We start from the raw sequence: 12,422 nt of genomic DNA, 5'->3' as shown, positions 1-12,422 counted from the left end.
TCATGTTGTTTCTGATGTTAAGGACATTATTAAAGCATTTCCTGATGTGTTTAAAAGGAGCCTTGGGAGTTTCAAGGGCCCAAAAGCCACAATTCATGTCCCGCAAGATGCGGTACCCAGCTTTTTCAAGCCATGCCCCCTGCCATTTGCCCTGAAGGATGGGGTGTCACAAGAGCTTCTGAGCCTCCAGGGGGAAGGCATTCTCAAGCCAGTTGCTTGTTCATCTTGGGCTGCGCCTATTGTTCGAGTAGTTAAGAAGGATGGCCGCATCAAAATTTGCGGAGATTTCAAGCTTACTGTTAATCCTGTGGTCACGCTGGAAAAGTACCCAATTCCAAGAATTGAGGACCTTTGGGCCATGCTGTAAGGGGGTGAAATGTTCACCAAACTGGATTTGAGGGATGCCTACCAGCAAATAGTTCTTGATGAAGACTAAGAAGTATTTTACTATTTTAACACATATGGGGCTATTTCAGTATATGCACCTTCCTTTTGGTGTTTCATCAGCATCAGCCTTATTCCAAAGAGAAATGGAGAACCTTCTCCGAGGTGCTGCCACATGTTGCAGTATATTTTGATGACATTTTTGTCATTGGCCTGAATGATTCAGAGCACCTTCGCAACCTCAGTGTTGTTCTCTCTCGACTTCATGAGAACATTTGATAAAGGATAAGCTGTGACTTGTTAAAGACTAAATACAGTTGGCACTAGTGACTTTTGAAAGAGTAACAATATTGCTACACGTGTGATATTTGATTGTTCTAATGAGGCGCGTGGGCGCCATCACTCGAGAAAAGAGGAGGAAGAACGAACTGGGCTCATTGCTGTGAGCCTAACCGGTCAGCGCTGCAACCGCTGTTGTAAATATAACCTGTAAATAGTTGCTCGTCTTACTGACTCGTCCTTCGGGTAACATTGTGGTGGAGGTGCAGGGTATTGTATTATATGTGTGTACTATAACAATATGTATAATAATATGGCATTTATTGCAGAATTAAATAAGATACATGGCACTGGTTAATACCTGTACAGTATGGTTAAACAAGAAATAAGAAAAATGGCAAGAGTGAAAGGTCAAGTTCAACTGAAATATGGAAAAAATTGCAATGTGCACATGGTAAAAGAAAATAACTGGTTTAGGGCTTTAAACCACTTGCTCTTTTCTACAGAGCGAAGGAATGTCGATTGGCTGGGATGTTTGGGTGAAACCGACACCTTCTTTGAATGGCCACACAACCAGCATGCGAGAATAGATGCTTGGATGCTATAGATTTTCTGGAATTGACATGAACTCCATCGCTATGTCAAATGCATGCTCCAAACTGTCGCTCATGCTGTGCCATGTCGGTAGTGTACCGGGAGTGGCATGATGATCAACAACTGGGCTGCTATAGTATGCCTTGAATCGTGAGCACACTTCAAGCCTCCAGCTTCCGGTGATGTGGGGGCGTGTGCAGTGTGGGGGAAGAGAGGGGAAGCACTCAGCTCGGCATCACTAGGGTCTCGGAAAACCAGTCGACAGTCATTCTACCACAGCCGCACAGTCACTGCTCATGCACCGCCATTCCCGTACGATTTCAAAATTCTTGCACCACTTTTGTCAAACTCTCAAAAATGATTAATCGAACAGGCCTAATTGATTAAGTAGATTCAATGAAAGGTGGACATTGATGAAGATTACTTGAGCAGTGGGATGCATTTAATTGATTAATCATTATTCGATATTACCAACCCTAGTTGGCAAATTATAAAAAATGCACTGTAATGAATAAGTAATAAAAAAATTAACCGACAATTACGATACTTCCTAAGGCAAAATTTGAGCGCAGCTCTATACGCATTTTCATCTCGCAATATATTAGTTGGCGTGGACAATCTGTCTCATGCGACACGTTGCAAATGGGGCAAAACGTGGTGCAACTGCCTTGCTAATCAGGAGATCGCAATAGGCAGTGCGTGGGTGATGTGTGGGCACGATTCACAGCAGCCGCTGCAAACAGACCTCCAAGAGAACATGCGCTACTCTGGCGGCATCTCTTAGCCATGGACGCCACAAAGCCCGTCACGCGCGGCACTGCGCTTTTCTTCTCGCAATTTCGCCTCTCTCCTCACACTCTTTGCTATCGCCAGCTTTTATCCGCCACTGAGCTCCGCATCTGCTCTTTCATCCTTCGCTGTGCTCGTTCGCTCGGTTACGCTCACAGCAGGAACAGGCACCAAAGAGCTGCACTCTAAAAAAGTCTCCTTTTGTAGATATACTTTTAAGGCAAATTATAATGTAATACATAAGGTTAATAAGTTCAAGTATTTAGGTCCCTATAGCCAGCAACATCCACTGGGATAAATATAGTGATGCTATTTCTGACAATGTCCAAACTTCACCATTTAATAAGGTCTCTTAGCAATGTATCAAGCAACACCAAACTTGTATACACTCTTGTACTGTCAATTCTAGAGTATGCAAATGTTATTTGCTACCCATTTGCCAATACTAACCTAGATAAAGTGGAAAGAGTTCCAAGTACTATAGCATTTATTTTCAATAATTATAGCCTGACATCTGTAACACAATATTTACCCAATTTGACTTGAAATTAATATTAGAAAGGAATAATGTTGCTTGCCTTAAGTTTATGTTTAAATTTTCTAAGGTAAATTAAACAGCCGAACATAAAATTTTATTTCATTCTCCTTTGGATATGCCACTAAGCAACATTCCTTTTAATTAGTTACAATCAAAAGTAGAAATAATGTTTTTAAGTACTCCTTTCTGCAAACAGTAACGAATTGGAATGACCTTAACATATGCGTAGTCACGCAAGACAACATTGAAAGATATCAGCTTCTGCTTGAAAAGTGACATTATTGATATTGTTCTTGCGCTATTTTGTGATCTTCTGTTCTCGTAATTTATTTTCAGTGCTGGTTGTTGATGATTTAAAATAGTGCACTCACGTAAAGTCTTGGTGTATTTTTTATTTTTTGTGTGAGTGATGTGATTAGTTTCCTGTTTGCTTTACCACTCTACAAGAACCGTTATTGATGGGGTAAGCAGTATTGCAAATAAAATAGGATAAACAGAAACAACTTCACACATTCAGTGTGATGCTGGTTGTCTCCATACAGTGCTCATCACATCAGAAACATTAATCATTGAACAAGCGGGAAAGGCATGATAATATTAGCATTGTCAATAATCAGACTGAACAAACATTAATTACAGGTGTCACAATTTTATGTCAACAGAATAGTGACCAATAGCATCACAGCTATATATACAACAAGACCTGGTGGTTCATTCGTAAATCAGTGCAGCGATGATGCTCTTGTATGCCCAATTTATGCTCAAGCAACACTTGTCTGTCTGCCACTGAATATCTTGTAGTGCAGAACAGAAGTGGCATTGCAGACACAACACTCAAGCAGTAGCTGCAAGAACGTTCCATTCAAGGTCAGGGAGACGCCCAATTACACATAACAGCATTTACAGTGACCATGTTGGTTTTGCTGTCAGTATCACATCCCAAAGAAAACGCTTCCTTATTTCAATGGTGCACTGACAGCCTGCTAACATAAACAAGGCCCAACCCAGTGACTATTATGCTTTGGTCACTTTATGCACGAGACTTCCAGAGAATGCACTAGCAAAATATCACACTACAGACGGCTGCTTTACCATGAAAAGCAAACCTGTGTGATCTTAACTGAGCCAGTTATTAATACAGTGGCTTATTCAGTATTGCATTTTGCTCACCACTGATTACAGAAGTTTGATACAGTCGCGTATACCCTGTTGAAGTACATATTGAACGAGTCTCCAGGCATTAGCACTTTACCGAGCGTAAGCGTCGACGCGCGGTGCCAAGATGAACCTCGTTCCCCTTTTCCTCAATCCCTTGCTCTGCCACAATGTGGCATTACCCTTTCCTTAAAAAAAAAAAAGGAGGAGGAGGACATAAGCTTCACGTGAGGAGGGCTAGAGGGCTAGGACCAACACACAGGGTATAATCACAATCACTGTGATGTGTGGTATAGCCACAAGTCACTGAGCAACGAGAAACAACAAAAACTAACATAAGCTGCTGAAAACGTTGGCTATTAGGGGCTATAGTATGGTTTCAACTGCACAATGTGCACAATCTCAGATTGTGGTTGTTGACATCAGGGAGGCTGGCTTCAGTCAGGAAGGACTTCGCAATTCGTGTCACTTATTTGCTGCAACATTATGTAGCGTCTGAAGTAGCGACTCAAAAGCTTCTTGGATAGTCCTTTTCAGCGGATGGGAGTCCAGACCAAAACTTGATCACCAGGTTGGAACTCGACTTGTCGATGGCGGAGATTGTAATGGCATGCATCCATGGTCTGTTGTTTCATTTTGTTCACTCGAGCAAGCTGACGTGTTTCTTCCATGTGTTGCATGAAAAGTTCAGGGCAAGATCAAGATGATCGACGTTGTCACACGGTAGCATTGCTTCTAACACATTCTGCTCTTCATGGCTGTAAATGAGGCAAAACAGTGTGAGGTGTGTTGTTTCTTGTATAACAGTGTTATATGCTAATGTTACATAAGGGAATATCTCCTCGCACATCTTGTGCTGTACGTCTATGTACACAGACAGCATGGCAGTCATCGTTTTGTTCATTCCTTTGGTCAAGCTGTTTGTCTGAGGATGACAGGCAGTTGTCTTTCGATGGGCCATGTAACTGAGTTCAAGAATGTCTTCAATGAGCTGCACTGTAAAGGCTTTGCCTCGGTCTGTGATGATGTGCAATGGGGCGCCATGCCATAGTACGATGCTCTGCATGAAAGACTGGGCAACTTCAGAAGCTGTACCTCAAGGCAGTGCCTTTGCCTCAGCATACCACATTAAATAGTCTGTGGCACCGATTATCCACCTGTTTTCAGAAGATGACAGTGGAAACGGGCTCAGAAGATCCATGCCAGCTTGGCTGAAAGGTTTTCCAGGTGGGTCGATTGGATTCAGCAAATCCCAGAGGCTTCACAGCTGGCGACTTCCAGCAATGACATTCACGGCAGGCTTGGACATACCACTTACCACAGGTGGCAACTTTTGGCCAGTAGTAAGGTTGCGCACTCTAGCAAGGGTCCACGTTAAACTCAAATGGCTTGATGGAGGCTTGTTATGGCAGGCGAACAAAACTTTGTCCCGGAGGTCTGCTGGAACGACCAAATGGTAGGTCTTGTTGTTGGCATCGGAGTTCCTGTATAGGGCGCCATGCCATAAACAAAAAGATGACAATTCTCCAGTGATCTCGACCTGTCTAAAGAGTCACTGATACGTGGTAGCGGGTACATGCCCTTTTTGGTAATGTTGTTAAGGCGCCTATAATCAACACAGAAACGAAGCATTCAGTCTTTTTTCTTGGCAACAATGAGCGGAGAGGGCCATGAACTGTGTGAAGGCTGAACGATGCCGTCATCTAGCATCTCCTTCCCTTGGGCTTGAAGTGCCTGACATTCTTTTGACGAGACACGATAGTGCTGTTGCTAGATGGGGCGTGTGCCATTGTACATTGTTATTTGGTGCTTCGTGATTGGTGTTTGGCCCACCTTAGTAGACCAAACGAAGTACGCGTAGAACTCGTTGAAGAGTTCCTGCCATACACTCTTTTGTTCTTCTATCAGCTCGGAGTTTACATTGATGCCTCTGAGCGAACCGTCGTTTCTGCTCAGTTCGGTAGCAAAACACTCTATGTCCGTTGATGGTTTGGCGTAGGCTATGGCAGTGCCATGAAAAATGTGCCAGTGCTCAAAGGTAAAGTTGGTAAGGAGGACCACTGTCTGGCTATCAGTTAGTTCTACAAGGCTTCACGCTACACAAATACCTCGGGTCAGCAACAAAGAAATGTTTCCTTCTACAATGGCTTCACTGTCTTGTAGCTCATCGGATTTGACCGAAGCTGTCACGCACGTATGTGGCAGTATCATGATGTTGCCGTCCGAAACGCCAAGTGCGAATCTGCGTCTGATGACATCAGTTTGTGCTGCTGCGCTCTTATTTGGGAAAGTGACACAGCGCTTGCAGAGGTCAATAATGGCACCATATTCCTGTAAAAAGTGCATCCCAAGAAATAAATAGCAGGAACACTCGCACCGAACCAGACAAGTGGAAAGAAAAGCAACACCCTGAATTTCTACTCTGGCGGTGCACAAGTCAAGCGGTGCGATGATCTCGCCACCTGCTGCACAAACTGGCATCCCAGTCCAGGGCAACCTTACTTTTTTCAGAACACTAGCCAGGGGATGTATTCTGCGATGGTCCCTTTGGCTACAGTGTAGCCTCAGTGATAGTATCACCGGGCGTGCGCTGATTGGCTGGTTGAGTAAAATCGGATGATGTAGTGGTCAGGCAATCAGCTCAGCCGATTTTGCTAAAACAATCAGAAAGTGCGGGCCGATGGCAAAGGCGTGACCAAGGCAATAGTACTACAGAAAGTAATCATCGCAGAATAGATCCCCTGTTTACCACTGAGCATCATACAATCTGCGCAGGTATCTACAAGTGCACTCATTTTTTCTGCCGTCGATCAACACAAGTGTGTCCAGTGAAATTTTGTTTGCGGGAATGGGTTCCGACGTCGTATTCTCATGTCGCAGTTGGGTTGATACGAGGTCCTCAGCGCGTCGAGTATCAGCAGCCTGGCTTCGGAAGGTCGCCGACGTCTTTTCCCGGCGTGGACTTGCCGATCGCCCCTCCATTGTCCTTGAAGCGTTATGTGGCCGACCTGCGCTGTTGGTCGAGGAATTCTGCGATGTTGGGAGGCCTCTGGCCGAACCTGGGTCGGGGCTAATTGAGAGAAGAACCCCGCAGTCCCAGTCATCGGTTGGGGATCTCCCGATACACATGTCCAGCTTCGCCGAGCACAGCGGTCGTCGATCACGTGCTCGCCTAAACTCCAATTTTTTCGTGGGTGTTCGGCGGTCGTCGAAGTACGGTAGCGCAGTTGCCAGAGCGGCTTGTGCTGATTGCACTGCGACTGGTGAACCAAGAAGGTGTGAAAGATTGGGCGGGGCATGGCAATGTTTCTCTGCAAGTCTTGCGCTGGGACTCGTTTGGCAGAGGCGGTGCTTCACTGCTGGAAAGAGATGCCTCAAGAGAATGCTGTACTTCGTTGCGTATGACGCTGGCGGGGGAGCTGACTGGAGGAGGCAATGTACCGTGTTGCTTTTACAGCTCATTGCGAACCACTGAGCAAATCAGCTTGCAAAGCAAGGCGACGTCGCACCCCAAGCCTGTCAGTTGTACACGAACCGCCGTTGCAGTGTCTTCGCCATAGCGGTGGCTTCGGTAAGGAATTCCGCAGCAGTCTTCGGCGGATTCTGAACAAGACCGCCAATGAGCTGTTCCTTTAAGCCTCTCATAAGATGATGCACCTTCTCTTCCGACATGCTTGGATCGGCACGCTGAAAGAAACGCGCCATGTCCTCCACGTAGGTTACATCGCGACGCTCTCATTTGGCTTGTGAACGCGTGACTTACAGGCTCGCTCCGCTTTTCCCCGCCAATCGGGACTGGAGTAGCTTGCTCTAACTCGGGCCATGATGACAGGGTACTTTCACGGTTCATAAACCAAATGCGAGCACCATCCTCGAGGCAGATATAGACGTTCCCGAGTTTGGTGTTGTTGTCCCACTCGTTAAACGGAGCTACGAGCTCGAACTCGGCCACTCAATTTTCCATGTCTTTACACGTGTCGCCGTGAAAAGCCGTCGGCACTCGGGAGTTCACTAGCGTCATGTAAGTTGGCTTCATGCTTTCCGTGATGTTTGCAGTGGTCACAGTCATCACTTTTTTTTGGAGGTTTCCAAGGGGCGATGCCTCAGATTTGCCAGCGTGTGCAGTGAACTGTGGAGTCAGCTTCCATTGTGGGGTGGTGTTCTTGCTGCGCAGTGGGGTCTCCTGCATAAGTCGAGCTTACCCAGCAACCTCCACCAAAACTGCCGCGCTTACCCTGTTGAAGTACACGCTGAGTGAGTCTCCAGGCGTTAGCGCTTTACTGAGCATAAGCGTCGACGCGCATTACCAAGATAAACCTCGTTCTCCTCTTCCTCGGTCTCATGCTCTGCCACGCTATGTGTCAACATACATTTTACATATGTGAAATGTTATTTTTTCATTGTAACTATGCTTTAGACCTGCTTCAGAAAGGTAAAATGGGTTAATGTGCTGAAGAACATACATCGCATTGGTGGCAGTGGCCTTTACCATGAGCTAGGCACATCATTGGTTACTGCTCCAATAAAATGTTGAACCAGGAAGCACAATGAAAAGGAACCATCCCCTGAATAGTAAAAGTGTGCAAATATTAAAAACTTCAAATACTGAATTGAATAGTGTCCTACTCGATTTGGTCTTCGAATTGTACTGTCACCATTAGTAAATACAAATATTTTTCAAATAATTTTGAAATAAACTGTGTGCAATAAAGCTGGAGCAAAACTACAATAAATTCCATCCCCGTGGCCATGGTATAGGCATAAAACATGAGAACTTAGGTAGCAGAGCAGGCTAAGTAGGCCAGGAAACCAGAATTTACTGGTTATACAACAATCATTCACACTCTTGGAAGTCATGTGTGTCTGAACAAACTGCTTTTTTGTTCCTAATGCTCCACTGAGCTTTTCCTAAACAATGCTTCATAATCTGATATGCAATGACAGAAACTTGGCAATGTTATGAATACCAGCATGTAAACATTGGTTTAGATTGTGAAAACGGCTGTTAATTATTAAAGGATGGTTCGATTCGCTCCTCGCACTATTGAATTCGTATATTTGATTGAATCTAAAAAATTACTATTTGCGCGCCTACTGCATGTTAAAGGGGCCCTGAAACAGTCATCCAACTAATGATTGAATGACATCACTATTTAATCACATCGCCTCACCTAATCTCTTGCCACAAACTTTTTTTTAATCCTTCAAATTCATGGGAAGTTATTGGACCAATGAGCGGCTTTCTCTATCCTTTCATTTTCATAGCACGCTGGAAGCAACACAGGGAAGATTGCAGGAGGGCGCAATGCCCCAATGGTCCTGCCGAAAGGCTGAACGTCTTGGTGGTGAGATGACTTGTGGCAGTATCCCATGGTGGCCACGTAATCTACGCTACACTTTTAATCTCAGAGGCCATGCGCAGCATATCGGCAGTGTGAAGATGAAATGGATTTTTGTTTTTGTTTTTTAGATCACAAACATATATATTTTTAATTCATTTAACTCAGATCAGCAATAATTGTATTACTACTGAGAATGTTCTTGCAATCAGGAAATCAGCCAATAGCTGTTGTGGATCCAACTGTTTGCGATGCTGCTGCACGACGACACTTCGGAAGCAAGAGCAAGCATTTTTTTACTGCTTTTGACACAAGATTGTAATTTTCCTGCTTCAGGCGGTGCAATAATATTTGGCTCACATGTTCGCAGGAGCCATGTTAACAGATTGGCAACGTTTCCATACTATGTTCAAGACTTGCTTCAGGGCCCCTTTAAAACAAAAATGCAGTTTGTTGTGAAAATAGCACTGTTAAGCAGAATGCACATTGTGCATTGTTTTGTAAAACTGAGGTTGAGCACCCGGATACAGTGGTCAACGCCACAAGGTGTAGGAAGTTGGCAGGAAGGTGTCTGGCACTACTAATACTTCAATATATCTTCAGGCATAGAGTTTGCAAGGGTGCTTTTGGGACATTAACCCAATCAAATTAAAAGAACTGCTGCTAACACACAACATGCAGACAAGCAAAAGGTTGTAATATGTGAGCTCATTAAATAGATGTCTACAAAATTAGTTATTCTTCGTTTTCATGAGCACCCGGATTTGCATGGGGGGGGGGCAAAGACCACTGTCATGATTTTTAAAAAAGTTTAACAGACCATGCACCACTCTTCTTGCTGGCGCGAGACAATGTTTATAGAATGCGAGAGGTACTGCTATCATTGTACCTACAGTGTTTGAAATTTGCAACACTGGGCTCCGACCTCACGCAAACCTTGCTTCTGAGAAGCTGTGGCTTGGTCACATAACCACCGAGAGGCCCGGCACTGCAGTGGCAAGGCAATGGAGAGGGAGTCTACTTCTGACAGCTGATCAGGCAAGCTGCTCGGGGGAAACTGCAAGCATCTTCAAAGGGGCCTGGAGCCTTATTTCTTCAGTCACATAGTAATATAAAGACTTTTTGAAACCTTGCGCCAAGTTCACAACCCACACTTTCAATACACTAGGCTACGAGACTTGTAGTAGTGCAGTGCATACATTTGCACCTCCTGCAGTCATTAAATGTGCTCCAAAATCCCAGTACACAAGTGCTCCAGTAGCGCCCCCACTGGAATGTGGCTAGCAGAGCAAGGAATCAAACCAATGATCTCATACTTCAATAAGCAATTGCTGAAGGTATAAGGCCTGCAACAAGACTCATCTAAAAAGCGGAGTTTGTTTTAGAACCAATTTGGTGAAAAGGTTCAATGCTGTCCACAAGAGTGTTTAAATAAAACTGACTTCACATATTTTCAAAAGTTGTATAGACATCTTGCCGAAATTACACACTAAGAGTTACTCCCATTGTATGCATAACACAGAACAGAGAGATCCGGTTAGAAGTTGAATGGTAGGTGAGAATTATGCGAAGTGTACAGGTAATGCTGTTGTTTTGTCACTTTATTCTTAGTCTAAAAAGATTGAAGCATTAATACAACTGTATAGCTGCATAACAACTTCTCAATACTAACCAACCCTGAAAGACGAAATTCATGCGGGTAAAGCAGCTTACAACTGCTCGGCAGGCATCTTACTAAGTGATGTTGCATTGAAAATGCGTAACCACAAGTTACATGTGGGTGTGGTACTTGTACACTTGTACAGTGTTTCCTATTACAGCCTTCAATACCCAGGTCTCACGGGGTAATTTCAATCGCGATCGAGCCCGACCTGGATGAAATTTCTCGAACGCGACTGGCTCCCTTCTTCAGCTTGCGCAAGGGGACGATCGCTAACGCGAAATTAGATCCTGACCTTTACGATAAAATCTGAATGAGTAATGCAATGGCCTATGCCCTAGGTGCTTGGAATGAGGCAATGGTACTCAATTTAAACGGCCCTGCTTGGGCTTGCTTTGTTTCAGGCAAGGCCATTAAGTGCCCTGGCGAGTGCAAAACGGCGATAAAGTGCAGGCAGTTCGCCGACAGAAGTGTAGCGCTGTTGTTACCAAGCGCCCAAGCTACCCGAGCCAACGATGCAGAAGCTGCATTTTGCCAAATTTATCGGGCATGCAATATGCCCAGCCTAAGTCCAACAAGCATCAAGGATGAAATGTCCACCCTAACTACTCCCATAAAATCGGCAACAAGTAAAAGGCGGTTTGTCACACCGCTGTTTGTTAAGTATGAAACTGTGTGTGACATTCGTAACACACATAGTTTCACATTTAACAAACTGCAGTTCAAAATATTAAAGAGGTGCAACTTCGTAAAGCTGATTTTCGGCGCTTAATCCAGTACTGCGCGCCAACATTGTTCCACCGAGGTGCAAACTCGTGCATATACACGAGCAAGGTCAGGATGAATATTTCGTACTCGAGGCTTCGTCAGTTCAACCACCTATTCTATCAATCGCATCCTTCGAAACGACCGCCCTGTGCCGAGCGCAAGAACCTGCGACCATCGGCCATCTCGGAGGCCACGACTCAAGGCGTTACATGGGCGTTATACAAATTATTTAAATTTACGTTTCATAATTAACGGCAGTGCACAAGCATATAACGCAAAGAAACACAAAGTGGCCTACCTCGCAAACACCGTAGCAGCAGTCCTTTGGTGGCACCCAAAGTTTGCCGTTCTCTGCAATATTCACTTTGACAGCCCATTCCAGCCTGCGCTTGGGATCCCGCGGGAACGAATGGATGCGCAACCCGCTTTTTCTTCCTGTTTGACACCCAACGGCGACGCATCTCATAGCGCCCGCTGCAACGATTCGGGGTTGTTGCGCGAAAGTAGAAGCTCACTTTGCGCGGCAATGCGCTGCCGACGGCGGAACCGCGGTATGAGAGCGGAGATGGCACGCGCGGCTAAAGTGCACCGAGTGCATTGAGCGGCGACACAAACTGGAAGCTGAAAGCTTCTACCTTCTGCGTTGCAGCACTCGAAACGCATGCTCAGCCAAAAGAAGAAACCCCTGACAGGGTCATATATTGCACTTACAAGTTGTAGCGCTACCTATGGGCAAAAAACCTAGTTATGATTTACAACTTCTTTTAAAAATAAGCATTTAAATGGTTTTATTAATGTAACTTGATGGCGCTTGCATCCATTAAATTTTAATCGGAGCTCTGATTCTTAGAAGGGACTCAAAACACGATGCGCCGCTGATCCGGCTGCCGCAAATTGATCGCCGTTTCCGTTCGAA

The 12,422-nt window shown here is 44.9% G+C and overlaps 1 protein-coding gene across 2 annotated transcripts in view; it reads right to left on the bottom strand.

The window, feature by feature from the left end:
* Positions 1-12,121, bottom strand: part of LOC140214645 (uncharacterized) — a 49,824-nt gene extending 37,703 nt beyond the window's left edge. Inside the window, exon 1 of one of the 2 annotated variants that reach the window (XM_072285846.1) lies at positions 11,805-12,121. In XM_072285846.1, coding sequence (XP_072141947.1) covers positions 11,805-11,972 — 168 coding nt within the window. In that variant the 5' untranslated portion in view covers positions 11,973-12,121. The remainder of the gene's footprint in view (positions 1-11,804) is intronic. The other variant, XM_072285845.1, reaches the window with a different exon arrangement.
* Positions 12,122-12,422: the final 301 nt, after the last annotated feature.

This window comes from Dermacentor andersoni, chromosome 1 (genome assembly GCF_023375885.2).
Source record: "Dermacentor andersoni chromosome 1, qqDerAnde1_hic_scaffold, whole genome shotgun sequence".
In the NCBI taxonomy this organism is placed as follows: Eukaryota; Metazoa; Arthropoda; class Arachnida; order Ixodida; family Ixodidae; genus Dermacentor; species Dermacentor andersoni.
The sequence above is the reverse complement of the archived record's forward strand: the minus strand, read 5'-3'. Positions and strand labels throughout refer to the sequence as shown.